The sequence below is a fragment of the Apiospora aurea genome (assembly GCF_038362705.1).
Source record: "Apiospora aurea strain CBS 24483 chromosome Unknown utg000002l_segment0_segment0, whole genome shotgun sequence".
Classification (NCBI taxonomy): Eukaryota; Fungi; Ascomycota; class Sordariomycetes; order Amphisphaeriales; family Apiosporaceae; genus Apiospora; species Apiospora aurea.
In genome coordinates this window covers 3,985,884-4,012,746 of record NW_027117389.1, presented here as the reverse complement: position 1 = coordinate 4,012,746, position 26,863 = coordinate 3,985,884, and the positions used below count along the sequence as shown (strand labels likewise).

At 50.4% G+C, this 26,863-nt stretch overlaps 7 protein-coding genes across 7 annotated transcripts; 2 read left to right on the top strand and 5 right to left on the bottom strand.

Moving 5' to 3' along the window:
• Positions 1-5,870: 5,870 nt before the first annotated feature.
• On the top strand, positions 5,871-6,134 carry PG986_003602 (uncharacterized protein; the record flags this gene model as incomplete). The annotated part of the gene is made up of 1 exon (XM_066839824.1): positions 5,871-6,134. The coding sequence occupies one exon, from the start codon at positions 5,871-5,873 to the stop codon at positions 6,132-6,134; it is 264 nt and encodes an 87-aa protein (XP_066704888.1).
• Positions 6,135-7,054: 920 nt separating this feature from the next.
• PG986_003601 (cytochrome P450) lies at positions 7,055-8,656 on the bottom strand (the record flags this gene model as incomplete). Its single annotated transcript, XM_066839823.1, has 2 exons — positions 7,055-8,382; positions 8,494-8,656. 2 exons carry the CDS (start codon positions 8,654-8,656, stop codon positions 7,055-7,057), a joined length of 1,491 nt encoding a protein of 496 aa, XP_066704887.1.
• A 2,218-nt stretch (positions 8,657-10,874) lies between these two features.
• PG986_003600 (membrane transporter) lies at positions 10,875-12,648 on the bottom strand (the record flags this gene model as incomplete). The annotated part of the gene is made up of 2 exons (XM_066839822.1): positions 10,875-10,938; positions 11,000-12,648. The coding sequence occupies 2 exons, from the start codon at positions 12,646-12,648 to the stop codon at positions 10,875-10,877; spliced, it is 1,713 nt and encodes a 570-aa protein (XP_066704886.1).
• A 3,241-nt stretch (positions 12,649-15,889) lies between these two features.
• On the bottom strand, positions 15,890-17,122 carry PG986_003599 (uncharacterized protein; the record flags this gene model as incomplete). Its single annotated transcript, XM_066839821.1, has 1 exon — positions 15,890-17,122. One exon carries the CDS (start codon positions 17,120-17,122, stop codon positions 15,890-15,892), a length of 1,233 nt encoding a protein of 410 aa, XP_066704885.1.
• Positions 17,123-19,692: 2,570 nt separating this feature from the next.
• On the bottom strand, positions 19,693-20,035 carry PG986_003598 (uncharacterized protein; the record flags this gene model as incomplete). The annotated part of the gene is made up of 2 exons (XM_066839820.1): positions 19,693-19,894; positions 19,944-20,035. 2 exons carry the CDS (start codon positions 20,033-20,035, stop codon positions 19,693-19,695), a joined length of 294 nt encoding a protein of 97 aa, XP_066704884.1.
• Positions 20,036-20,737: 702 nt separating this feature from the next.
• On the top strand, positions 20,738-21,508 carry PG986_003597 (SUR7 protein; the record flags this gene model as incomplete). Its single annotated transcript, XM_066839819.1, has 1 exon — positions 20,738-21,508. The coding sequence occupies one exon, from the start codon at positions 20,738-20,740 to the stop codon at positions 21,506-21,508; it is 771 nt and encodes a 256-aa protein (XP_066704883.1).
• Positions 21,509-23,242: 1,734 nt separating this feature from the next.
• PG986_003596 (uncharacterized protein) lies at positions 23,243-25,220 on the bottom strand (the record flags this gene model as incomplete). Its single annotated transcript, XM_066839818.1, has 2 exons — positions 23,243-23,644; positions 23,700-25,220. The coding sequence occupies 2 exons, from the start codon at positions 25,218-25,220 to the stop codon at positions 23,243-23,245; spliced, it is 1,923 nt and encodes a 640-aa protein (XP_066704882.1).
• Between the last annotated feature and the right edge of the window lie 1,643 nt (positions 25,221-26,863).

Genomic DNA, 26,863 nt, shown 5'->3' with positions numbered 1-26,863 from the left:
TCCCCACGTATAATATTTATTAAATAAAGTTTAATATTATTAATTTCCGAGGGGTAATTTAAAAAGTTCGCCGGTTTTATATCGCGATTAATTAAGACCCTTAATATACCGGCGCCCCTGTCTTTTTATTTTATAAAGCTATATAAATATTACGAATAGTACTCGATACGAAATTAAACCGTTAATAGTTTTTTATTAATATAGCGCGGGTTTAATTTTTTATATTTCGGGTATTTTATCGCGCTTATAAAAGCCGAGCTTAGTATTACGCCGTAGTGTTTTTAAAAGAGAATATATAAAAGGAAAAAGAAACGTTAAAAGTCGCTAATCGTTTTTTTAACGCGCCTTTTTCACAGTATCTTAACGGATTTACTATTTTTTTTAATACGAAAAAATGCGATATCTTTCCGTTCAACCGATTAATAAGTTACGCTATCGATTTCGAACCGGGTATAAAACCTCTTTATAAACTTATTTACCTGTTATCGTATTCCGAGTTAAAGGCCCTACGCGAATAGCTAAATAAAATAAAAAAAAGAGGGAAGATCCGCGAGTTTTAAAGCCTAGCCGGGGCCCTTATCTTTTTCGTTTTTAAAAAGGACGGAACGCTGCGGTTATACGTAAACTATAGGGGCTTTAATAAGGTTACGATTAAAAATCGTTATATTTTACCCTTTATTTCGGAAATGTTAAATAAAGTCTCGTAATTAAAAGTTTTTTTTAAAATCGACCTAAAAAATGCGTATTACCGTATTCGTATTAAACTAAGAGATAAGTAAAAAACCGCGTTTTATACCCGATACGGCTATTACGAGTTTTTAATAATAACTATAAACCCTATTAACGCCTTAACTACGTTCTAATATTATATTTCGTAGTGTTTCGGGGGACTAATTAATATATACTGTGTGGTATACCTGGATAATATTTTAATTTATTTTGCCGATAAAGAAACTTACGAGAAACATATACGATAAATCGTTAAAAAGTTAATATAAGCGGACCTATACGTTAAGCGCGCTAAATATTAATTTTTTTAAAGCTTGCTCGAATTTTTAAGGTATCGGATCTTTGTAAAAAAAGTATTAATAGACCCGTTACAGGTAAACATTATTTAAAAATAGTTTATACTAAACTTCGTTTATAATTTATAAATTTTTTTAGGCTTTTATAATTTTTACCAGCGATTTATAAAGGGGTATTCGGGAGTCGCTACCTTTTTTAATAAAGCTTTTAAAAAAGCGTAACCTTAAAAAAACGAGAGTTTATTCCCGTTAAATAGCGCCGCGGAGTAAGCTTTTAAGTACTTAAAGTAGTTCTTTTAATTAGTTTCGTTATTAGCCTATTTTAACCTTAAAGAGCCGGTAAGGCTCGAAATAAACGCTTCCCGGTTCGTAATAGCCGGAACTTTTTTTAAAAGGGTAACGGAGGACTTTAATACTCGATCTCTTTTTTTTAAAAAAAGTTTTCGGGGTTAAAATTAAATTATAGAATTTTAAATTAAGAAATACTGGTAATCGTTTCGTGTTTTAAGCATTAAAAATATTATTTAAAAAGGGCGAAATACGTTATTAAAGTATTATTAAACTATAAGAATTTGTAAAGCTTTATAAAGAGCGAGAAGTTAAATAATTACTAAGCACGATAATATATATATTTAGCTCTTTTTAATTTTACGATTATATACCGGCCGGGAAAGAGTAACCCGGCTAATAGCCCGTCGAAACGGCTTAATTATATCGCCGATATAGAAAATAATTTAATATTATTACTAACGCTAAGGCGGAAATTAATAGTAAATATTATACTTTTAAAAAATAAACTATAGGTATTAACTTAGGCGATATATAAGACGCGAAATGCGAGGGAACGTATAGTTTTATTATAGGCGATATTTCGGCGAAAGGTAAAAGGGTTTATTTAGGAAGAAAACTTTTTAATAAACTAGATTAGTATAAATTTAAAAATTTTTATTATGCGAGCTTAAAAACGGGACGAAGTTTACTAAAAAGGTAAAGCGTAATCCGCGGCCGAGGTTAATTCGAACTGCGATTAGTCGGTTATAGAAAAAAGCTTAGTATACTTTAAAAAAAAGTTTACGTATTAAAATAAATAGCGTTACGGGCGTAATTATTATAAGTTTATTATAATAACTCGTTTAATAGCTATTTCGGGCGCGATCGAATAATATAGTTTTTAAAGAAAAAGTTTTATTAACCCGAGCTACGAAGCGACGTAACGGAATATATAAAAAGCTATTCGGTATACCTCGGCTCGAAAACGAAATATTACCGATTTTACGATAAGCTCGCGTTATTATCGTAATTAAATCGCTTTAAGGAAAAGTATAATATAAACTTTATTACCGGTTTACCGGAGTTTTTTTATTATAAAAAAACCGTTAATATTATTTTTATAATAGTGGACCGATATATTAAACTGGTTTTTTTTTCTTAATAGTAACTTTTATTAACGCCGTAAAGCTGGCCTAACTTTTTACGAAAAAATAAAGTATTAATTCGGGAGTTTAAAAGGGCTGTTTTCGGACTAGGGAGTTATTTTTATTAACGCTTTTTAATTCGAGTTAAACTATAAAAGTAAAGTGAAATTAATGTATTCGATAGCGTTTTACCTATAAATCGACGGATAAATAAAGCGTATAAACCAGGTTATTAAAACTTATTTACGCTATTACGTAGTGAAATAGTTAGAGTTATAGCCGAATTTATTATACACTGTTTTTTTCGTAATTAATTTAGCCGTTAATTTATTAATAAGCCTTTCCTTTTTCGAAGTAATTTACGGTTATTAGCCGAATTTTTAAATATTCGTCGAGAACGACTTCTTTTCGAAAAAAGCTTTTATAATAAAAAACCGGCTATTAAAATTATAAGAGCTACGGGCGGGAATAAAAAAGAGATAGCGAAAGGCGATTAAAAGATAAGCGAAGTATTATAATTCCTACTATAAGCCGTTAATTTTAAGCGTAGGCTAAATAGTAGGCCTATTTACTAAAAACTTAAAAATTTAGAACCGGAAATTAGCCCTTAAGTTTATCGAACCTTTTAAAATTCTAGAGTATATCGAAACCCTTACTTACCGATTAATCCTACCCGAAAAGTACGCCCAGCTCCACGACGTTTTCCTTATCTAGCTATTAAAGCTATAAACGGCGAGGGCCGATAAAGCGCTCCCGATGCCGGAACTAAAAGCCGACGAAAAATAGGAAATAAAGAAAGTGCGAAATAAAATAAAATAAGAAAACCAGGTATATTACCTAATAAAGTAAAAAAACTAGCCGTTCGAATATAACTAATAAAAGCCGGCCGAAAACTTAGAGAACGCGCCGGCGAAGGTTACGTAATACGAAAAAGGGTATACGTTAATTAATTAATTACGAAAAAAAAATAAGCTTAAAAAAAAGTTATAATAAAAGACTGAAATAACCTAAAAACTTTAATAAGTTATTAATTAATAATTATAAAAATACGGCCGAAACCGGGCCCCGGTAAAAATCGAACTTACTCGTTTAAACGGTAATTATATTTACGCTTTTTTAATAGGCTACGAAGTTTCGTATTATACTAATTAAACTATATATTTAATAAAAAAAACGCGGCCGAAATAAAAACGAAATTTCTGTTTAAAAAACTAAACCTACGAGTTTTAAACGATCCTCGAAATAGTCGGTTTATTTATTAACGGCGTTATCGTTAATACGAGCGAAAAGGGCGGTAATACACTTTCGAGTAAAGCCGAGGGTTATATATTAAATAACGAAGCTACGGTCGCGGGGTAGTAAACGAAATTAAACGAAAACCTCGATAGTTATAAGTTTATTAATAGTTTAAAAAAACGTTAACGAAATTACGTAATATAAAAAGAGAATCCCTAAACTTATAGCGTTAAAAGCGATAGGTTAAAAGCGTTTACGTAAAGTATCCTCGCGGGCGAGGTATTTTTAGTAATAATTAATTAGGCTTTTTTATTTAAAATAAATTCGTTAAGCACCCGTGGTAACTATAAAAAAAATAGCCGAGAGTTTTTATTTATTTTAACGGTTTTTTTAAGCCGCTAATACTAAATTTAGTTTTATAAGCCTCGATTATACGGGTAAAAATAACGATAAAACGGCAGAAAATACTGCCCGTTTCGCGGCGAAGGGCTAAAAAAACGTACTTATCAGCGTTATTTACCTCTTAAAAATACTCGGCTAAACCCGAAAAAATAGTGCCGATAATATTAAAATCGCTTATAAAAACGCTAAGAACTTACTATAAAACGTTAACGAAATATTACCGATACTGAAAAAACTACGCGTATTTACGGCCTTATAAATCTTATTACCGTTAATATAGCCGAGTTTCGAGTATACTTAATTATATAATAAAGAGCGCGGGTTACTAAAAACGTAGCTAAACTCCGGTAACTCGCCCTCGAAAAGCTTATAATTAGCCGCTTAAAACGAAACGCATAAATAATAAGCCTAGTCGGCCGCGGTAGTAATAAAAACGCCGTTATAGTTACTTAATAAATTAATTCGATAGTAAACGGTAGCTATAATAAATAAAAAAGTATTAAAAGGGTTACGATAAAATAACGAGCGCGAAAATATTAAAATACGGAAAAAAACCGTAGTATTAATAATTATAAAAAAGAGTTATAATCGGCGTTATAAAAAGGATATCGAGCGTAAATTTAATAACTTTATAAATTTATTTATATTTTAAAAGGCACCCTAAATATAAGCGCCTCGTCGCCCGCGCTTTTTACTTACCTTTTACTTACCTCTTACTTTTACTTTACTATTTTACGATTTACCACGGAACTCTTTATTAATTAAACTCCCGTCGAAATAAGCGGACCGCGTAAATAAAGCCGCCTACGTAATCGGAACGCCTGCTTAAAAGGGGGAATAGTTATAATAAAAGTAGAAAGAACGGGGCGCTTACGTACCGGTTCCGGCTTTACTTCGCCGCCTTATATATATAAAAACCTAGGCCCCTTAGAAATATAAAAGGATAAGCGTTAGCTTTATCTTTTTACTACCCTTTACTTATCGTTACCACTTAAATTCGTGCACCTTTCACAAATTCTTATTTTATCGGTATTAAATTTAAATCGAGGGGGTATACTATTAATAATAATAGTATTAAATCGATTAAAAAACCCTCGCACGGCCCCGTTTAATATATATACGAGGCGCCGAAAATTTATCGCTTTAGCACGTACGGTTTTAAAGGCCGGATAATATTTTAAAAAACGGTGTACTTATCGCTTATCGATAAAGTAATCGACTTTTTTATAAAGAAAATACGCTAAATATATATACGAAATAGCCGATACGTTAATACGTAGCCTAAACTAGCTTAAAAAAGGGCTTATTTAATTAAAAAAGTCTTTTCGGCAGGGGTAAAAAACTAAAAGGCTTTATATTTCTCTTTTTTCGAAAGTTAACCCCTAAATCGGTTGCGAAGGGTACCCTTATTAACGTTATAATCTTTGGCTGCACGGTTAATACTTCCGCCGGCTAGCACGGCCTGGACCGCTTACGCAATACGTGCTTCTTTAATTATATTAATAGTGGTAAAAAGAGGAAAAAAAGAGGAAGAGATTGATCTACTTTAATTGGGAGACGAGTGAGATTTGACCCCTTTATATACTGTTGTTGTTGCTCAGGGGCTCTAGAATCATCTGAAATCAGGAGGGGTCAATCAGAGGGGGGCAGCCAGTAGGGGTTGCATCTTATAAGCCAGGTTAGACCTGTCTAGTTTCAAGACGGAACCTCATCCAATCCACAATCTTCTCGGTACCGCTCACTACCTCAACAACACGCACTTCTTCAGCAAAACCCACCAAAAGCCGACATCATGTGCCAAATTCGCCTCTTCCGCTGCGCACAGCACGAACAAAAGATCCATGCCCTCCAGATCTACAAATGCGAAGGGTGTCCCAAGCCGCCATTGCCTCCCCCGGTCCAGGGCTTCTCGCGAAATTCAACCGAGTACATCTTCTTCAATGAGCTGCACTTGACGCAGGACCCGGGATGCGAGGGCTTCCAGTTCCCGTTCCCTGTGGAGGAACTGGGTATATGTGTGATTTTGCCATCGACTCGCACATCGCGGGAGAACTAGATGAGTAAGTAGGTAGGTCTTTCCGCACCGGGACACGGTTTCTGCACAATGGGATGCATGTAGGTACATACGAGTAGAATAGTAAATGCGAAGAATTAACTTCGGAATTTCACTCGAATTCAGCATTAAGCTAAGGAATAACCGTATCTCTGACTGGGACCAGTGCCACCCAAGCTCTGACACCCCCGTGGACGAACATATGTTTTGTAATAGACGACAGCTTTCTTCATTAACTAAGATATACCGTCCCCGCTAGCCAGTGATCTGTCTGTTGCGCTACCCCAAGATTAACAGGACGCATGGGGCTTGCCTAAAAGCTATGCTAGACTATGCAGTATGGGTTGTTAATACCAGGAGAAAGCTACCTTTTAACCTTTCTTGCGCGGCCTTCGCATTTACCAAGAGCCCGGCTATATTCTTGTATTCAAAGACTCAGATATAATTTTTCAATAATGTACGCACGACTACTCCGACCCTCTCATACCCAACTTCCCCAAGCGCTGAGTCCGTCTGGCCTTTTTCTTTTCGTTTTTTTTCCGCGGTCATTGGTACCAACAGTTCCTCCAAAGTCTCAGACTTCGGTTCCCACTCACGATAATCACGTCGGATTCGTTGCCTCATGCAAACGGATCTTAACCCCCTGACCGGGCCTCCCAACAATCTCGGGCTGGTGGAACTGCGCGTTCCAGTCCCCGACGTACTCGATCCGATCATACTTCTGAAGCAGTCGCACGACTGCATATAAAATCATAGATTAGTAAGAATTCCGAGTTGTCGGAGAAAGTAGACGGAATAAAGAAGAATCAAATTATCCACAATTCGCTTGAAAGAAATGTAGACTATAAAAAGGGGCGAAAAGAGGAGGGAATAGGGGTAACAATAAATTCAAAATAATGACATACCAACATACGCCATCTCCGTCAGCGCAAAGTTTTGCCCGACGCAGATCCGCGGCCCCCGTTAAAAGGCACATACGTCCACGGCTTCGGCGTCCAGTTCTCCCACCGCTCCGGCTCGAACAGCGCCGGATCCGCAAAGTGCCCGCCCTCCCTGCACTGCGGGTACAGATCGCGGCGCCGCTGCATGCTGAGGGTGCTGTACACGACCACATCGTCTTTGAGGACGGCGATGGGCGGGCCCTGCCCGTCCCGGGACGGGATCGCCGTGTCCTCGAGCGCGACGCGCAGGTTGTACGGCACCGCCGGGTACATGCGCAGCGTCTCGCTGAGGACGTGGCGGAGGTAGGGCATGTTCTTGAGGGTCTCGTACGAGGGCGCGTGGTGGGGCGCGGGGCCGACGGTGTCGAGGATCTCGGCGCGCAGACGCGCCACCTTCGCCGGGTACCGGCTCAGCTGGTAAACGGCCCAGCTGAGCGTCGCGGCGGCGGTGTCGCGGCCCGCGAGCAGGACAGCGACGATCTGGTCGCGCAGGACTTTGGGGTCGCGCGTGTGGCGGGCGACGCTGTGGAGGAAGGTGAACTCCGACGACGACGCGCTCGTGCGCTTCTCGAGCTCGGCGGCCGGCAGCTTTAGGGCGGCTTCGATGTACGGCATGACGAAGCGGTCGATGGTGCGGATGCCGGCCTTGTAGCGGCCCCGCGGGACCACGCGGAAGAAGGGCCCGAGCATGGTCAAGTACATCTGCAGGCGCTGAACCTCGTTGAAGGCCTCGGCGAACTCGTCGCGCGGGTTCGAGAGGGAGTCAACCGCGGCGCCCAGCAGGAAGTCGGTCGTGATGTCGAGGGTCATGCGGTAGAAGAGGGACTGGATATCCACCACGCCCTCGCCCTCGCCGCCGCCGCCGCCGCCGCCGCCGCCGTGCTTCTCCGCGCCGCAGTCGACCAGGCCCCGCCGCTGCCGCTCGATCTGCCGGACGAGCGCGGCCGACCAGCGCTCGAAGACGACGAGGTCGCTGACGCGGTCCTTGATGAACATGGGCCGGATCATGCCGCGGCTGTCGTGCCAGAGCGGCCCGTCGGTCGTGAAGATGCTGTCGCCCAGGAAGGGGCTCCAGCGGTCGTGGAACCCCTTGCCCTTGCCGAAGTGGGCGAACTGGCCCGCCAGGATGGCCTTGACGTGCCCCGGGTCCCGCGTGGTGATGTAGCGCTGCCCGCCCGCCCGCGTCACCTGCACCTCGACGCAGTCGTCGCCCGTCGGCGCGCCCCGGGCCGCCGCGAACATGTCGTCGAAGAACTCGAAGAGTCGGTGGTTCAGCTGCGCTCGCGCGGCGGCGACGAACCAGCGGAGGCCTGTAGGTGGAAGACATTCATATGTAAGCGCGAGATACCCGTGCAAGTCAATGAGCCATTTGCGACAGAGACATCTGCGACGCCTCGTAGTGCTTCATGAATTGGACTCACCAGTACATGGGTTCTGGGCAAGGACGGGCGCCCGCACGCCCAGTCTCCGGATTCGCAGCTCATGTCGGGTGGTCTGGATGATGAAGTAAAACAAATAAAGGATGGCACAAATACCGCCAAGACTAATCAGATGGACCGAGTCGAATTGAATCTGCCCCAGCATATTGATAAATGGAAGCCGGTATCTTCGCAACAGGGTATATGATAGGGGCAACAATGCGAGGAGCTGAAGTAGGCCAACGGCAATGGTCTATGTAGTAAATCGTTCAGTCACACCCAAAGGTAACTGTTAGGCTTAGTACACATGTCAAAAGAAGGTCAAATACGTCAGCCAGACTCGGATCCGATACGAGCATTAGGGACTTTGATGCGTCTCATCCTTTCTAGAACCGTCAGAGCGCTGACGCAGCCATGGCCGAATGCCCTCCTGTTCGGACATAAACCCCAAACATCCCCCCCCCAAAGTCAAATCCGGGGTTGATTGGCCGGCAACTCGGGATGGCTGCTCAACCCCCGCATGCTAACGATCGTCGCATAAACTAGTTGGGATGAATTGCAGTTGATCGTCGGTGTCCCCTGCGAATCAGAGCGTCGCTGGCGTGCGGCCACACGACTCGTACAAGCTGAAACCACTTGCCGAGGCATCTTCTGCGCAGGTAGATATTTTCGATATTATATTGGAATACACCACCTGGGAGACTTCTTCATACGCAGATTCAGCAATGCGTTATCGAGCCTGCTTGAGCTACAGGAGCAGCCTGCTCCTCCAAGAAAGCCCAGCGCCAGCGGCAAGACGATGTATCGGATACGACGGGCTACCCTTGCATTATTGAGCCTCTGCAAACGGCTCTGGTTGCTCCCCTCATGTCTGACGAACAACGGATCTGAGGGGCTCACCGACCACTTTGTCAACCAGACGAAATGAAAATCGAGTGGTAAACAGGGAACGAAGGGCTGAACTGCGGGCTCTTACCGGACCCATCCGGCTATATTCGCCAGGTCGAACGTGGGCAGTCTAAATGCCCAGTACCACGCCATGCCTTGCATTTACTATTTGTCACGTTACTATCCGTAGGTTATTACAAGTATAGGCCCCCCTATTAGGGTTAATGTGGTAAGCCGGCATTACCCCTATCCAGTACCCGCCTCATTGGCTCTAACCACCTCATGAACAAGAACAACTCTCCTATATTAAACTTGTACACTCGATGGAAGCCATTCTAAAACAACGAATCTCATTCACCGAGATAAGCTCAAGTTTCTCTAGTTTACCTGTATAAAACCAAACCCCCCACCTCACGTCCGGAAACTTCCTCTTTCGTCTGGTACACATAAGTAGCTAGCTGACTACGCGTTGCATCGATGCTCCCTGCGCGGGCTTCGGAAATACATGTTGCGGCTAGGATCTAATTCGAACGTAGGGTCGACTGACCTTCTAGAGTGTGAAGTAGCTCAGTGCTGTGCTATTTGCCTAGGAAGACTGAGCAGTCGGACCCCTTTTCGTATATGAGTATACCAATGAAACCAGGGCCCCTGAACAAAACCACTTCAAGCCAGTGACATTAAATGGAAATGGACAATGCTTGCGTATTATATTATGACTACAAATCACTGATAGGAATTACCAAGAAACATCGAAGCTCGCCAAGGCGGAAAGGTAGTGTGGTTGGCAATTCTAGACGACGGCCCATGGGGCGTTAAGTGGTCTAGCGAGACGTCGGTGTAAAAAGAAAGAAGGAATCAGGAAAAGGGGGTATAGAGACCTTAGCACTTAATCACGACCTGCATTCATTCGCATAATGGGTGGGCATTTGGATTAATCAAGCTTGGGGAACGTAAGGGAACGTCATGTTGGTAGTGGCAGTAGCAGACATTTTTTATGTTACTAGTTCTGCTATTGCATATATATGTTCCGTCTTTCGACCGGAAAATTTATATGCCTCACACACCTATGTATCGTATTACAAGGGATTCCCTCTCACGTTCCACAACCTGGCTGCCGCTCACGCGACACACTCTAGCGTACAGTCTCCCCGAACCCCGCGACCAATCCAAAGCTATGCTATCCCACCTTGCGGGGAAAGGGCAGGTAGTCATCTGAGGACGATCGGCCAATAACGACGCTCAATCACCAAATCAGGCAAGTCGCTTCAGAATGCTTCCACGGTAAATGCGCACCCAAATAATACATAGTACTGCTGTCTCGACAAAGAGAGGCCCAAGAGACGTCCTACATCGCCGGCACCGTCACCACAGCGAAGGCTAGGTAGGACATAGGCAACAGCCTCTCATGCAGCCCCAACCGTATCCCGTCGACCCCGCTCGTTGATTTTGGGGGTCGCCTCGCAATTAAACAACACCGAACAGATCGTCGGCATTCCTCACTTGGCCCATTCGACGGTTTCGAGGGCGAGCATAACCAGCATCAACGTCGAAGGTAGGATCCTAATCGATCATGTTAGCTATCGGAACATCCAAACAGATGCGTGCAAGGGGGGGTACTAACCACACGACATAGCTTTGGAACAAGATCTTGCCCATCACACCCTCGTAGACCTCGTTGATCTGGCAAATCTGGGCGAGCTGCAGAGCACTCGGAGCACCGGTGAGCAAAAAGCAGACAATGACGAAGATGGGATCGTCCAGAATGCTGACGGGCACATATTTTGCGATGAGGGCCAAGATCGGAGCCATAATCAGAGTTGGCAACAACATGCGGCTGATGAGCGACGCCACCAACAGGCGAGTTCCAATCTCCTCCTCTTCGGAATCTTTGGTATCCTGTCTCTGAGTGTTCCTCGCAAGGTTGGCGCCAAGAACGACCAGGATAAGAGGCACAGCAACACCGGCACTGGACGAAACAGCGCTCGTGACACTGTTTTTGACGAAAGAGCCCTCCTCGAAGAAAAGGCGCTGGAGGTCGGGCACGGAAGCGACGACAACGGCGATCAGCATGGCCCACAGAGGCGGGTTCATAAACTCCCACAGGAAGTTGTAAAATTTCGCACACATGTTCCCTACGCCAGTCAACAAGGTCTGGAACGGCCTCGGGAGGCGAGTAAAGGTACGACGAGAGCTTTGTACTACTCCATGTTTGACGGACGACACGCGGTTCTGCATAGCAACCTTTGACCTCACGAAGTAACCGCGGATACAGGTAGGCGTCTCTGGTTCATCCGACTCATGCATCCGAGGGAAGGACATCATGTCCTCTTCGGTTTGGGGAGGGGGCATGATAAGTGCGGAGTTCGGCTTGAACTTGCGTTTCCGGGGAGATGGTTCGTCATCATCTGACTCGGCAGGCGAGGCGTTCGAGGTCCCCGCCACGGGAGTACGGCCGGCTGGCTCATAGACATCCGAGCCGTCCGAGCTCTGAGAGCCCCGACGGCTTCCATCTGTCTGGGTTCCATCGAGGCCAGGGATCAAAACATCATTGACATTCGCCGGAACCTCATCCGTGTAGTTGCCCTCTTCCAACCGTTCGGTCTGGTACTCTTCGTATTTATCCTTGGGCGCCAGCAAGACATGGTATCCCCAGCTCCACCGTACCAGTTGTCCCAGCTGCTGGAAGATCATGAGGTATAAGATACCGCGAGCACCGACCTCGTCATCGTTATCGCCCGGTATCCGATCCCAGTGTAGGCCCTTGAGCGTTTGCGACAACGAAAGGACGAGCGAGATGGGCAAAGAGTTGGAGTTGCCGAAGACGCCCATGGCCGTGACGAAGTTGGCGGGTCGCTTCTTCAAACGGAGTGCCTTGGCGACACCAATGGAGACCAGGTAGGAGACGAAGGTTTGGACGACGAAAATGATGGGAATGACGCCCAGCTCTACAAGCTTGTCGGCGTTCAGCTGGGAAGCGAGCTTGGTGAAGATCAGGCACGGCGTGAAGAGCATGACGTTGAGGTTGGCGAGGAACTTCTGCTTCTCGGCGTCGAAGTGTCCCAAGCGGGCGATGATGTAACCCGGTAAGCTGACGCATACTACTTCCATGACGGCCTCAAAGACGAGAAGAACCAGGTGGCCGAAGGCCGGATGCGACTCGTGGGCGCCGCCATCTTGGCTGAAAACAGCGAACTGTGGAATATTGGGAGAGAAATCGGCGACTCTATTGTTGACTCGAAACGCGGTTGGTCGGGATAGGGCCCAATCCATCACGTCGGATTGCTGGATGGTGTTGATGTGGATTTACTCGACAAGGACCCGGATGTGTTGAGTAAGAGGGCGGTTGTCGTGGAAAGGAGGCAAAGGCAGGTCGGGTCGGGTCGGTCGTTGGGACTTGGGACTTGGGACTTAAAAAGATGATGCAATAAGGTATGCAGAAGACCCAGAGAAAAAGGCGGAGGATGATAGGCTGGGCGAGATCGAGCGTGCGATCAAAGGAAAATGGGGAGGGGCGCGCGTAATTCGGGCCTAGCAGTAGCGACTTAAATAGTCTGCGCCTGCCTGGGGGCTCTGGAAGCTAGAAGCTTGTCGTTTGACAAGACTTGTGTAATTGAGTTGGCTCGGTCTTAACTCTGCCCAAGACTTCAAGCCCACGGATCTTGAGGGCTGACAATCCAGTGCCTTCGAGGGGAGACACGGGCCGAGGATGGGCTGGCTGGCTGACTGGCGCAATGCAGTTCAGGAGATTCTATCAGAGGGCGGTGTTGACAAGAGGAAGGAAAACCAAAAGTAAGAAACAAGAACTCTTTTTCATCAATTGGAGCCGGCCAAGAAAAACAAGCAGTACCAGAGCGAGATACAAATAGTTTGGAAAACAAGAATTGGCGGTCGGGATGCGGGATGACAAGAAAACAGAAAGACTACCCAGATAAGATGAGACGAGACGTTGAATGGAGGAGCAGCACAGCACCACTGTGCACCTAGACAGAGGAGGCAGCCAAAACGCCGACCATTCGGCTGCAAGACATGGATGCAACGCAATGCCTGTGCTGGGTGTTCCTGGAGATCTCGAAGCCCGAAAGAATCGCCAATGCCCAGAACAGGCATGGGGGCATGGGGGCATGGGGTCTGGTGGTGCTTGCACTGCTTTTCTTGGCCGCAAATGTGTTGAAATGTACCAGGGCGCCACCCACTCGTCGCCCATACTCACTCAATTTTGCTGCTGTTCCTGCTGCTGGGGATCTAGGTTAGAGGCGCAACTGTATAGCCTGTACAGAATGCCTGTAGGCCGCCTCTAGCGCAGTTTGGGCACGGTAAGAAACGCCCTGCACGCACCGCCAACCGCTAACGCAGCAACCTGTAGCGGGCTTGGCACCTGTGCGTGGGTGGAGTTTAGTGGTGCTGGGGGGCTAGTGCTACGGTCCATCCCACCCTCTCTGCGACCTTGGCAAGGGTGACGGAAACAATTGCTGCCGCAGCCAAAACGGTGCAACAGTGCCATCACCCACCCACCGATCGGCGTCGATTCCTTCCCTTTGCTAAAATGACGGTCGGCTGCGAATGCCCCGAAGGTTCGACCTGTCGGTCTGGTATTATTGATTGGTATCTCCAGTTCGAAAGGGGATGAAGCTCCTGATCTATCTATTTTTATTCAGTACTAACTTTATGTATTCCACTCAAAGTAAACACCGGTAGTGCGAGTTCTAGCAGCGATAACCGCCCTGCTTGGCACGCAAACACTCCCAGCCTGTCGGGGGCCAGTTGTGTGCGACACCAAGCAAGTACCGCAGCCTAATAGATTGAGAATCGACGCCAAGGCGGAAAACGAGCATTGGCATTCATCATCGACGCACTCGACATGCTGGTTTCTGAGCCCCCAGCCCCTACAGGGCCCCTCCCATCGCCAGCAAATCGCTGAGCCACGATTGTCTCTCGGCTCCTTGCGCGCTGGCACGGCAGGCTAAGACTGGACGGCTGGCCATTCAGGACGTGTCCAGAAATCTAACCCACTCGACGCCAAGGCCCGAACGTCTTCGCCAATGTCGTACCGGTGACGATGCTCGCTATCATACTTGCTACTGAACCCCCGGACTGTCGCGTCCGCTCCGCCTACCTACCTGCTGACTGCCTGTCTGGGTGCTTCCGCCCAATCAGCGACAAATTGATGTCCAGGTTTGATAGCTTTGCCGGACTTGCACAGAGATTGCCACGGCTGGCGAAAAAAGAACAGAAAGCATTCAGCAACCCTGACCCAGCAAACGACAAGGCTGTATGGAAGCAACACAACACAAACCAACAGCAATTGGCCAGTGGTTCGAGTTTGTGGGAACTGAACGAACGTCAAAATAAGGCTGCCCGGGCTACGTTTCGTCCCATTGTACAGGCTTCGTTAGTGTAACAAGCCCGATACAGCTCCGTTTCGAAGATGATGTGATTCATCTCCCTCTCGTTACGGCTTGCCCAAGAAACAAGAGGCTTGGCTACGGGCGGCTATTACAAACCATTACCATCAATATCGCGACGAAGAAGAACAAGCTCATTTTTTGGCCTTTTTACCAGCCAGGTACTCCACCTTCCAACCGCCGCCCCGGCAGTCGCCCAAAAATGTAACTCCGCGTGCATATTGAGATGCGACGGGACCCGCCCTCCGAAATTTGCGGCTTTTTCACCGGATGTATATAATAAGAAGCAGAGCTCCTCCGATGATGCTACATCCATCCAACCCCTCGTCGCTCTCTCTGCTCTGTCCGCCCCGGCGCGCCAGGACGCTTGGACGGAGTCGTCGGTTGGATCGTCTGACCACAACTGCATGACACTGTCCTTCATTGCCCGTTTTTTGCGTATATTTTAATTCCATCTGCCGCTGAGCTGCTGCGAGACGGTAGAGAAAGACGGAGGGCGGGAATTGCATCTGTTACATACATGGGGAGAGAGAAGAAAAAGTCGTACGCTTATGTATGTGCATGTACGACCCTGACAGTGCATACTGAGGAGGTCTCGGCGCTCCCCTCCCCTTTTTTTCTCGCCCTTCTGGAGAAGTGATACCGGTATATCACTCACATCGGACGGAGGCTTTGCGGGGTTTCGGTAGGAAATAACACGCGATCAAGTTGTGCAGGTCGTCACAAAAGGCTTTTCCAACTACGGTCATTTCATGGCATTCATACTGTACGTATGTATGTATCCTGCGCGCCGGGTAGGAATGCCGTTGGAGGCCTCGCTGTATAGGGTGTCGATGTACGTGTTTGCTTGGTGTGGTTCTTATCAACGAGCAACGAAACGGCGGACAGTAAACGACTCGACAGGGAGGGATCAACAACCACCTGCGATGAGGTCCTAGCACAGCAGAGGCCGTCGGTAACTAGTCATTGACAAGTGTTATGTCATGGCACACCCAGTGCGTGCCTGATGATGAGGTGAAATAGATTTTAGTGTTTTGCCTTCGATTATTCGCAACCACCAAGCGTACTACATTAGGTAACAACACCCAAAGAAAGCATAAATCTACCTACTACGACGACGACATATCAATCCGAATCGTCGCACTATCGTCCGTCTGTTCCGTGACCGTCACCTTCACGCCCCAGCCGGGCACGCTGTACGACGAGGCCCGGCCCCGCGCCCCGCGCAGCGACAGCGTCGCGTCGTTGAGCTGCCCGCCCGCGCACCGCGCCGACCCGGGGTTCACGTTGAGGACCCTCACGGGCCCCTCGCCCGTCGCGACGGCCGTCGACACCGTGTACAGCAGCACGCCCGGCGCCGCGCACAGCGCCTCGTCCAGCCCCGTCTTCGTCCGCATCTCCGCCACGAGCGCCTCCTGCCCGTGGCGCGCCACGACGACGGCGCGGGTCCCCGCGCCGGACGACGAGAGGGGGCGGAGGGTGTGCGTCGTCGACATGTCGGTCCCGTTGCCCATGTCGACGCACTCGATGGCCGAGTCCGGCAGCCAGCCCAGCCGCCACTTATCCCACCCGAACCAGTCCGGCGCGAGCCCGTCGATGACGCCCATGAGGCTCCAACCGCCAACATAGTACCCCGTGCTGCGCCCCGCCTCGAAGGGGTAGTAGTCCGGCAAGCACATGGTGTGGCCCGTCTCGTGGTTCAGGACCTTGAAGCCCCAGGTCTCGTACGCATCCATCCCGAATGTGACCGTCTTCCGTGCAACGCGCTGTCCACCGCTGGACGACACGGCGCTCATGTACGTCGGCGAGAAGGAGATGGCGCGCGCGTTCCGCGTGGGCGCGATGTGGAGCACCTCCATCCCCGCGGGGATCGACGCCCCCGTCGGCGGCGACGAGTCCAGGTACGCGTCCACCGCGTCCTGGATGTACTTGCGGTGCGTCTCCGCGGACAGGCCGCGGCTCCAGCCGTAGCTCGTGCTCGCGGCCGGCATGCGGACGAAGCGGGCCGTGTCGGCCGTGACGTCGAGCGTCAGGGCGCCCTGCGAGCTCGCCGCGTACCAGTCCGCCGCGCCCGGCAGGTAGACGTCGCGCAGCGCCTCCGGGCTCGCCTCGGTCGCGGGCGCGTCCGGGAAGTCGACGAACAGCATGAAGGCCTTCAGCGTGCCGTTGCTCGGCACGCAGTCGCCCCGGTACCCGAAGCCGGCGCTCAGGTAGACCGACTGGACGGCCGGGAGCTTGCAGGCCGAGACGTCGCCAGCGGCCGTGGCGGTGCTGCCGTGGAGGAGCCAGGACGAGAGCAGCAGTTGTAGGGGCGCTTTCCAGCCCATTCTTCCGGTGGTCATGGCGTTCGCCGAGCTTAGTAGGTTTGATGTTGTCGATGCGCCAGCTCTCAAACACACACACACGTCCACTTGTTGCTGCTGCTACACCTTTTCGTCAGTGTGTATTGAAAGGCTCGGCCGCCGTTATTACATTAGCAAATGAACAGTTGGCCACCGCGAGACATTGGGTATGTCGTGATTTTATATAGCACGATAGTGAAGGGCGCCTCGGGACTGAGTGAAGCCCCTTGTCAAGCGTCGACACATCCGGCAGGGGTGTGATTGCTTGACTAGGTGGTAGTCGGGCGCAATTTTCTTCCATCGTGGTGTGTTTGCGTTGACAGGATCCCACTTGGGGAGGGTGATAGGTGGATTTATTAGGTAGTCCTGTATTCGAAACAGCGTCTTATGAGAAAATTCAGCTTTGCCGGCACTTAGACGACCGGGGTCTTCATTCCTCCTTCCCCAAGAGGGACCTTGGTCCGGGTAATTCCTGGTATCTGCTATCTACCACCTGCAATCTATACTCTGTGATATATAGTTTTCGGAATCCCTTATCTTCCACTGCCGTGTTCATCTGCATGCGCCGTGGTCGCATTTGGATGCCGCCGTCCGAGCCATCCAATCCACTGCCTTCGGCAGGCACTTGAGCGACAGTCTGCCAACTGTAGGTCACACTTGAAAGGTTCTGACTATACAGCAATCTGCCTTCTTTCAATCAAACTACATGCCTACGATATATCTATCAAATATTTCTTTGATTACGATGTACAGCACATGAGTCGGATGCGAGAAGACATTGAAAGGTGAATAAAATAGGAGGACTTCAAGTGGAGTGCGCCCACGGCAACCGCCGCTGTCACTTTCAACATGCCTAAAGCCACCACTACATCGCGGGGCCAGCCATCGATCATAACTCGAGTCCATGCGGCTTTGCGAGTCACTGGGTAGAGGGTGCAGGAGGGAAAGCGACCGCCACCACACCAACGTCTGTTAAGTCAGATTTAAGATGTGGCAGAAATGTGGTGATCAGACCGCAGCGGATGTACGCCCAAGGAATCTTGGAAACCTTTGAGTTGGAGATATGGAGTCACCTCAGGAACGTCCTTTGACAGGCGGTCTACCGATGGGATCAGTGGCAGTTCATCAGATAACAGAAAGTGGATCGGAGGTCAGGACAGGGGACGGAGGTCGCGTGGCTTCGGAACCATCACAGCGGGCGGGCGGATCCGGCGTTGGGGTATTTGGTAATCGCATCCATCACGGAGGCCAGAGGTGGACTTCAACCCCTATTTGACCCTACGGGCCTTGTGGGCTGACTGATATTTTCCGGTGCTCTGGATCCCGGCGCCGACCTGCACATAAGTGAATACGAATCGCGCTCTCGCAATAAAAGTTTTCACAAGGATGGTGAGTGGTAGGGGGCTACCGAACAACCTGGTCGGTAATCGATAGATCCTGCAGGTATCCTTCCCGCCTGCGGTGCCAGCAAGGGAGCCTGGGAGCCGAACCTTAACTATGGCCGAGTTTCCTGCGCGCCTGGCTGCTACCGACTTGACCCGGCACGCACGATGCTTGCTTCACCTTGAATTGAATTTGTGTGATACAGCATGTATGACATGTGCAGGCCTCTAGAATGAGTGCAGGTGCAGGTGCAGGTGCCAAGTGTTGGGTGACCTTGGGCATACAACAAATGCGACGGACGTGAGCAATGGCTGTTGATCAGTACGACCCGTATGTACGTTGTACACACAGTCAGGTTGCTTGCGTATTGCTCGGATGCGGCGGAGACACGGGGGCTGCGCGCTGCCCACGCTCACTCTTCGATCGTCAACACGATGGGTGATGGGGATAGCTAGTGCACACCGCCGTATACCTCATGACCACAGCAGGATTAGTGATGGTTCGCGATCCAGTTGCGCACAGATGACGCGGAATATCGGGGGTATTTGAGGGGAGGAGGACAATCGGCCATAACAAGCTGCCAGTGATGGACGGTGATGGGCGCTGACGTAGGTATGTACTTCACGGAGCGAAATACGCTGGCGTTGGGCATACGGACGGTATTGCGTCAAGTGCACCTTCGTCTTGATCTTCCTGTGTTCCCCTGGCGCTTGGTGCTGCTAGTGCTGGTGCTGAGGCGCTTTCGCGGGACAGGTGCAGCTCCAAGCTCCTTTTTTAATGTGTGATGATCGAAAGCCGCACACCGCGCACAGCGAGCTAAACAGGCCAACAGGCCAACGCGCCAACCAGCACCCTCGAAGAGTCGAAGCTCAAGCCCGGCCAGCATGAGCGGCAGGCCGGGCCCAGAGAGCTAGGCCGGAAAGGGTAACGAGCTCCCCTCAATAGCGGCGAGCAGTGTCGTCATAGCTGCTCCACCCCGTGAAAGAAAAAGAAAAAGAAAAAAAGGACATTGGATTGTGGAAGAGTTGGTGCTGCTCTCGGGTGGTTGCTGTGTATGATCTTGCAACGGCCACGGCCACGGCACGGAGGAAAGGGAGGTCTAGCCAAGCAATGATTCGTAGAGGTTCTAGTATATGTACGCTACCAGGCCATGCGTCAAATTCAGATCGTGGATGGATTGCGAGGGACTAGCGAGGATGGGAGGTGACATGGCGTGGACGAACAATGTCGATGCCGTAGTATTGGAATGTCACGGCCAAATGAGGTGCTGCAGGTTGGTCGGTGTGTGGTTCGACGGGAACACGGTATTTGGTATTTGGCACACTGCCAGGCTGGACCCATTCCGCGGCTGCTAGTGAACCTAAACCGCCTAGCAGGCCTACAGCAAGCCTGCAAATTGGCCTGGCTACCGCTACTCTATTGCGCTAACGGGTAATACTGTACAGTCCCGTACTGCTGCTGCTGCTGCTGCTGCTGCTTCCACTGCTTCCACTGCTTCCACACTTCTTCGTCTGGTCTGAACATAAACATGACGAGACCACCCTGCTCGCTTCGACGTCTTCCTTCTTTTCCAACCTCCTGATACTACTGCTGCTATTCCCCTTTCCACCTCCAACCCACCAACCACAGTCCTGCTATAGGATCTTAATAGCTAATTATAGGTGCGAAACGAATCACTCGTCTATACCAGGTAAGAAAGACCCTCTCTCGCTTTTTCTCTCCCATTCGCTCCCTGGGATCGGCATGTGGCGCCAAGACCTACGAATCCTCGCTACTTGGACCTTGACGACCTGGTCGTGGTTTGTCTCAGACATTAATCTCGCAACAAACGAACGCGGACGACTTGAGGAATTACCTTTGGCCCTGCTGCATATGCAACTACATGTCATCATGCACGCGCTTTCGCTACCACACCCACATTGACAGCATCATCGCCTCCATGCCCATGGAAAGTGCAAATAGCTAACAACCCATTTCTGTTCTCAGTCAAACCTCGGCTCTTGCGCTGTCTGACGATTTGCGAGAACACACAACAAGAGAAAAGGCATAATCGCCTCCTCGCGTCGCCTGCCGCCTGCCTTGCGATAAATCGAGAAATCCCACAGTCTAACGACGCCCGCTGCCGAAAATGGCCCTCTCTCGTACGTATAATTGCTCACCTACCACGGCGCCCCACTCTACTCCAAACCCCCTCCTCATCGCGATCCTCAGGAGGAACTCGATATTGACAGTATGCGCCCAACAGACGCCGGCCTCGGCCTCACCTCCCTCCTCTTCCTCGCCACCTCCATCCTATTCCTTCTGTTCGTGATATTAGCGGGCGTGACGGACGTGACGCCGTTCAACAAGACGTACTTCCTCAGCGCCGCCACGAACGGCATCACGGGCGCGCGCGACCGCACGCAATGGACCTACTTCTACATGTGTAGCCCGGGCAACCTGGACTGCGGCGGCGCCTGGCCCGCGCCGCCCTTCGGCTGGGCCTGGGACCACAACCCGACCGGCGCCCCGGCCTCGCTGATCGGCAGCCACGGCGGCCACACGACGAGCATGTACTTCTACTACATGTGGCGCTTCGGCTGGGTCTTCTACCTCATGACCCTCTTCTTCAGCGTCCTGGCCTTCTTCACCGGCTTCCTGGCCTGCTGCGGCCGCCTCGGCAGCGCCCTCGCCGGCCTCTCCACCATGATCGCCCTCTTCTTCTACAGCATCGCCGTCTCCCTGATGACCGCCACCTTCGTCAAGGCGCGCGTGGCCTTCGCCCGCGACGGCCGCGACGCCAGTCTCGGCCGCTACGGCTTCGGCTTCAGCTGGGCCGCCTGGGCCTGCCTCTTCATCAGCATGGTCCTCTTCTTCCTCGGCACCCGCGCCGGCAAGGACAAGGCCCCCTCGGGCCCGAGCGGCGGCGGCTGGGCCAGCCGGTTCGGCCGCAAGCGAAGCGTTCGCAGCCGACGCAGCTACGACCTCAACGGCAGCCGTCGGGTCAAGGACGATTACTCCTAAACGAGCAACCGTGTTCCCATGACGCACGCTCAGGGGGTCTGCCCGGACCGCGCAGAATCGAGAGTTTTAAGTCATCCTACTGCTCGGGTTGAACTACCTAGTGGAGCAGATATGAGCATGATAGCTTCGCATATTCTCGGCGTTTCTACTCACGAATCTGATGGTGTCGAAGAACAGAGAGCAAAAAGAGCTGCAGTTCTATGACTGGATCGTTTGGTGATGTAAGGCAGCAGCAGCAGCATGTAATGGTCAGGAAGGCGGTGATGATGAGAGATGAGACGTGATATCAAGATATGACTCGGTCTTTTTTTGGTTTACTTCGTTATGTTTTGTTTGATACCACACGCCTCAACCAATCTATGGGACTCTCTCGCTAGATATGATATAAATGAAAGAATTTGCAGAATGTTTAATTTAATATTTACTGGAATCAGCAGCAATGGTGGCGACTTTTGATGGATGGGTTTGACTGGCTACGTACTTAGGGGGGCCTTGGATTAGTTTCCCATCTCGAACCCCGGATCCATCAAACCACCACGCTTGCTTGCGACGGGAGACGGGTCCCTACTTTGCCTGACAGCTGCGTCCGACGTCCGTCAGACACTTCCTTTGAAGACGCTTTTCACTTACTAGACCATGTGTCAGTCATAGGCAACGTACGTGACTGGTTGAAATACGAGGACGGGGTCGAGTCGCCGGTGCAGGTATCTCAAGCTGCCAACAGTGCCCCTGAGATTCCTTGATGCTCAAGACACTGCGACGAAATACAAACCCTCCATAGCAAAGTCATGCGTCATCTCGTCAATTACAGGCAGCCTCTCATCCCTGATGTCGTAGCTCGCTCTTCCTTCCCATACCTATTATCCTGGTGGACAATGGATCTGATCTAGGTACCCTGTGTAACACGGCTGGATACACCCGCTCCCAAACCAATCCCTCAGCTCCCGACCGTACAGCACACATGCGAACAATCTCGTTTCCCATCGCATCTTCACGCCGACGTCCAGCTGAGAACCACGACAAATCCCATACTTGATGTCGCAGCTCCTATCTGCTTCGAATATTTAGAGCATGACACCCTCATACAGTCAGGATACAATACCAACCCAATGAATTCCGCGACTCAGCTCAGCTACCACAAAATTCAATCAATCAATTCACTTTCAGCCAACTCAGCCGAGTAGAGCTACAAGAAGGATCCAATAAGCGTAAAGGGGTGAAAATTTATTTCGGACGCGCTCTAACGCCCCTCCTGTCCCAGCAGCGGATTCGTGTATACACGGGACTTAATAGCCTATAGCTACCCAGAAAAATAAAATAAACAAATGAACCTTTCAAAAAAGAAAAACCCAAAGAAGCAGCACAACACCAAGAACGAAGTATAGGCTCGTCTCATTCGTTATATCAAAAATGACGACAATAAACGAGCACACACCACCGCCACTACAACTACTACTCGCTTGCTCTCAAGCCCCGTAGTAGAATGAATGCCGGCCAAGATGCCTATATTCCCGCAGAGTTCGTGCTGAGGAAGGTTTTCGAGCGAGACTTTCTGCTTCCGTTGTTCTTGCTGCTGCTGCTGCTGCTTCTTGTACTGTACGCCGTTATGATGCTTCGATGTGATCGTGAGTTATTTCGAACAATTTCCGTTGCCCATGAACATAGGTCGTGGATATGAAGTGGGATGTGGCTGTCTGGCATCATTGATGTCGCTGTGTGGCCCGTTCAGGTGTGTTATGACGACTGGGGACTAGCCATAGGACTGACAGCATCAAGAGGCGCCGTGTGCAGCGCGGGTTTCGAGGACTTCAACCCAGCCCCAGACTCCTTGCCCCCCAGGACGCTTTGTACCCATTCGGCAATTTCGGCGTCTTCGGTGGATCCAGATTTGCCGAGCTTGAGCTTATCAGCGGCGTCTGTGATGGCCTGGTCGCTGGCGTCGTTCTCGGCCGCCTCCTCGTCTTCCTCGGTAATGGTCTCGGGTTTCGCCAGGCCTTGCAGCCAGTCCGAGGCAAGCAGTGCTCCGTATGTGGGTCGCATCTTGGGAACCTTGTGCAGACACGCGTGGACAAACTTTCGGGCAGTGTCGGAGTAGCCTACGTCGGGCAGATCTGGCGGGTCGCCTTCAACAATTGCCTGTGCACAAGTGTTCAGTAAAAGTCGCGAGCATCCAGGAGATTATGGGACTTACGCTAAGTTGGCTGAAGATAGTCGATGACACTTCAGGCGGGTAGGGGTATTTACCCATGGCGCATTCGATGACAGTCAGACCCAAACTCCAGATATCACTCTGAACGCTGTAGGTGCCATCGCTAGCCCCCGAGGACATGAACGCGCCACCCGAGATACGCTCCGGAGCCATGTAGCTTTGGCAACCAATATTCGTCCGGGCCATACTTGCGACCAGGTTTCCGCTGACGCCGAAATCGCAGATCTTGATTTGACCTCTCGAGTTGGCCAGGATGTTGGTGGGCTTGACATCTCGGTGTATGATGTTGTGTTTCTCCTTCAGTTCCTTCAGACCCATCACTGTGGAGTAGGTGATTTTCTGCAAGATAGATTCCGGGATACCACCAGTGTACAGCTTGTCGATCGAACCGCCGTCCATGTACTCGAGGCACATGTACACAGCGCCCTCCTGGAAGAATGCTCCGTAGAAGTCTATTATGTAAGGCGAAACGCATTCGTGTAGAATAAGCAGCTCCTTCAATATGGTGCCGAATTTGGCCTCGTCCAGCTCCAGTCGCATCTCCTTCATGGCCATGACCTTCCCGGATACCGAGCCGCCGCCGACTGGAGGGGCATCGTCCTGTTCCGACGTGGCGGCAGGTAACGCCGAGTTGGATGCGGATTTAAATCCAGATAGGCCTTGGCCAAAGCGCGGCATTCGCGGTTTGCTATGCCTCACCTTGTACACCGTACCGTAGTTGCCTTTGCCCAGCTCGTCCAGCTTTTCCACCTCGTCCAGGGATATCCGGAAAACGGTTCCATCGGAAAAGTCGACGCCCTTGTTCGAGATGATGGCCTTGCCCTTGAACGTCAGGTAGCCCTTTTCGGTATCAATGTAGTTGGCGAATTGCGACATTTGGGACGGCGCCCCGGTCGACAGATTACTGGCTGGCGCGGCGTTGTTCCCAGCACCACCCGAGTTCGGTGCAGCCGTATTAGCGGGCCCTCCTCCTCCACCCATATCTCCCAACTTCAGTCCAAACCGTCGCTTGCCGGCCAAACCTCCACCGGCCGAGGGTGGCAGTGAAGGTGCGGATTTGGGGAACGAAGGGGCTCCAGGTCGTTGCAGACCTCCGGGCGGTCGGAGGCCGCCGGGGAGGCCGCCCATGACAGGCACACCCGGGGCACCTGCACCTGCACCTGCCGCTGTAGGCGATTGAGGAGGGGCGGAACTGGGCGTTGTTGGGGCCATGGGGTTGCTGCCCTGGCGGGACAGGTGGAAGGCTCGCATTTTGGCATTGATGTCCTCGGGCAGGCGTCCGCTAGACATACCCGTCGATACGGGCGGTCGCCGAGCATTAGACAGGACACCCAACGGAGTCGAGGATGCGGACATGCTCTGGCCGGGGTTCTGTGGGTCGGAGATGGATCGCAACGAAGGCATTCTCTTGGGAATGACGTCGTCATTGGGGATGAACTCGTCAGGGCCGGGGGTGTCTGGGGTGTCGAGCGGCGACCCGGGCGGCGACGGTGTATCCGCCATTCTCGCAGATTCTCAGCAGTCAGTGCTGGCAACCAAGAACGCGCGGTATGTTATAGTGGAAATTGGAGGGATGAGATTCTGATGCCTCGGCGCAAAACGGTGGTATTGAGGGAGGGCGGGCGAGAAAAACTAGGTTGGCAGAATGTCGTTTTGTCAGCTCAAGGCGGGACTTTCGAGGGCGGAAACATCATTATGAGAACCCCTCAGTAACCGGAGAGAGGAAGGGGGGGAGGAGATAGCTCGTGAAAGAATTAGCAATGTACCTTTTCCACCACTACGTGCGGTGCGAAGCGAAGTGGGCTTCCTCTTGTTTTGCGGCGGGTTTTCGATTGTTGGGTTAGGCTAGACCTGCCGCAATAGCGCGGGGGGGGAGACAAGAGAGAAGGCGAGCCCGGTTGGTTGGTGCCAGTAGCCAGTAGCCAGTAAGTAGCCAGTAGCCAGCCTCGTCGGTTTTGTTGTTTTGGTGGTGGGTTTCTTGGAGAATTTGGAGACGGCGACGACGAGACGACAAGCCGGCTCGACGGTTTGCTTCTGGCTTCTGCAGGGGTCGTATTCTTGTTCTTCTTTGCCGTCGGCGGAGTGCTGGTGGTGCCGCGATGTTGGTGGATGTTGCGCCACTTAGACTTTCAATTGTCGTCTGGTGTTTGTGCGCGGCGTCGAGAAAGTGGGATGGAGTATGGATGGATGGGTAAGATATATCACCAGTTCGGATGCCGAGCTGGGAGTGAGGGAAAAATGCAGGCAGCCCTTTTCGGGAATGGATGGTATGGAGGAAGAGAGGTACGGAGTACAATTCGCTGATCGGAGAGCAGTCCTGAGTGCCGGGTGCAATGTGTAAGGTGTAATTGACCTTGACCCTGACCCTTGCTGAAACAAACGCAGCTGCTGATCTTGATGAATAATATTTGCGTCGTTCTGGTCACTGCCCAATCTGGTCGGGCCAATGGCGGCGCGGGACCAGGTTCGATCTTCGGCTTGCTTCTCCAGGTCAGTCGGTGATGCTCGCCAGGTTGCAGGCTGTCTCAATCCTGCCCGTCTCGTTGGAGGATTTCGGGGTGGTGGACGAGGTGGACGATGGAGGGATGGGCGGGATGGGCGGGATGGCCTGTTGTTGGCTTGATGTCCCTAGGCTACCCCTCCCCCAAAATTGGTTGGAAACGAAACACGCTGGTGCTGGCCCTGGCCCTGCGCATTGGATTAGGTACTGACTGCTGTATTGCAGCCAAATCGCCAAAACCCGACCTGCACCTGGTTCCCGTCCCTGGCCGTCGACAGTCCCTCAATCCCTCAATATCAAACAGTAATTACCACTCACACTAAGCCACGCGGAAATTCGGGCTACACGAGATTGGGTTCGGATTTGGGAATTGGGCTGCTGGGCTCTGCGTCCAGTGCTTTGCTTTTACTTTTACTCCACAACTTGTCATGTCTGTCTGTTGCAGGCAGGTATTAGGCCGGCCATGATCGAGAAATGCTACATGTACTTTACATACATACCTACCGACCTATCGACCTACCGACCTACTCCTCATGCAATCAATGCATCATATTATTACAGCACAGCTTAAGAACGTCCATCCAATGGCCAAGTTGCGCACGTCAAGGCGCATGACATCTGGTCATTCACATTCCTGCCTCAGTCT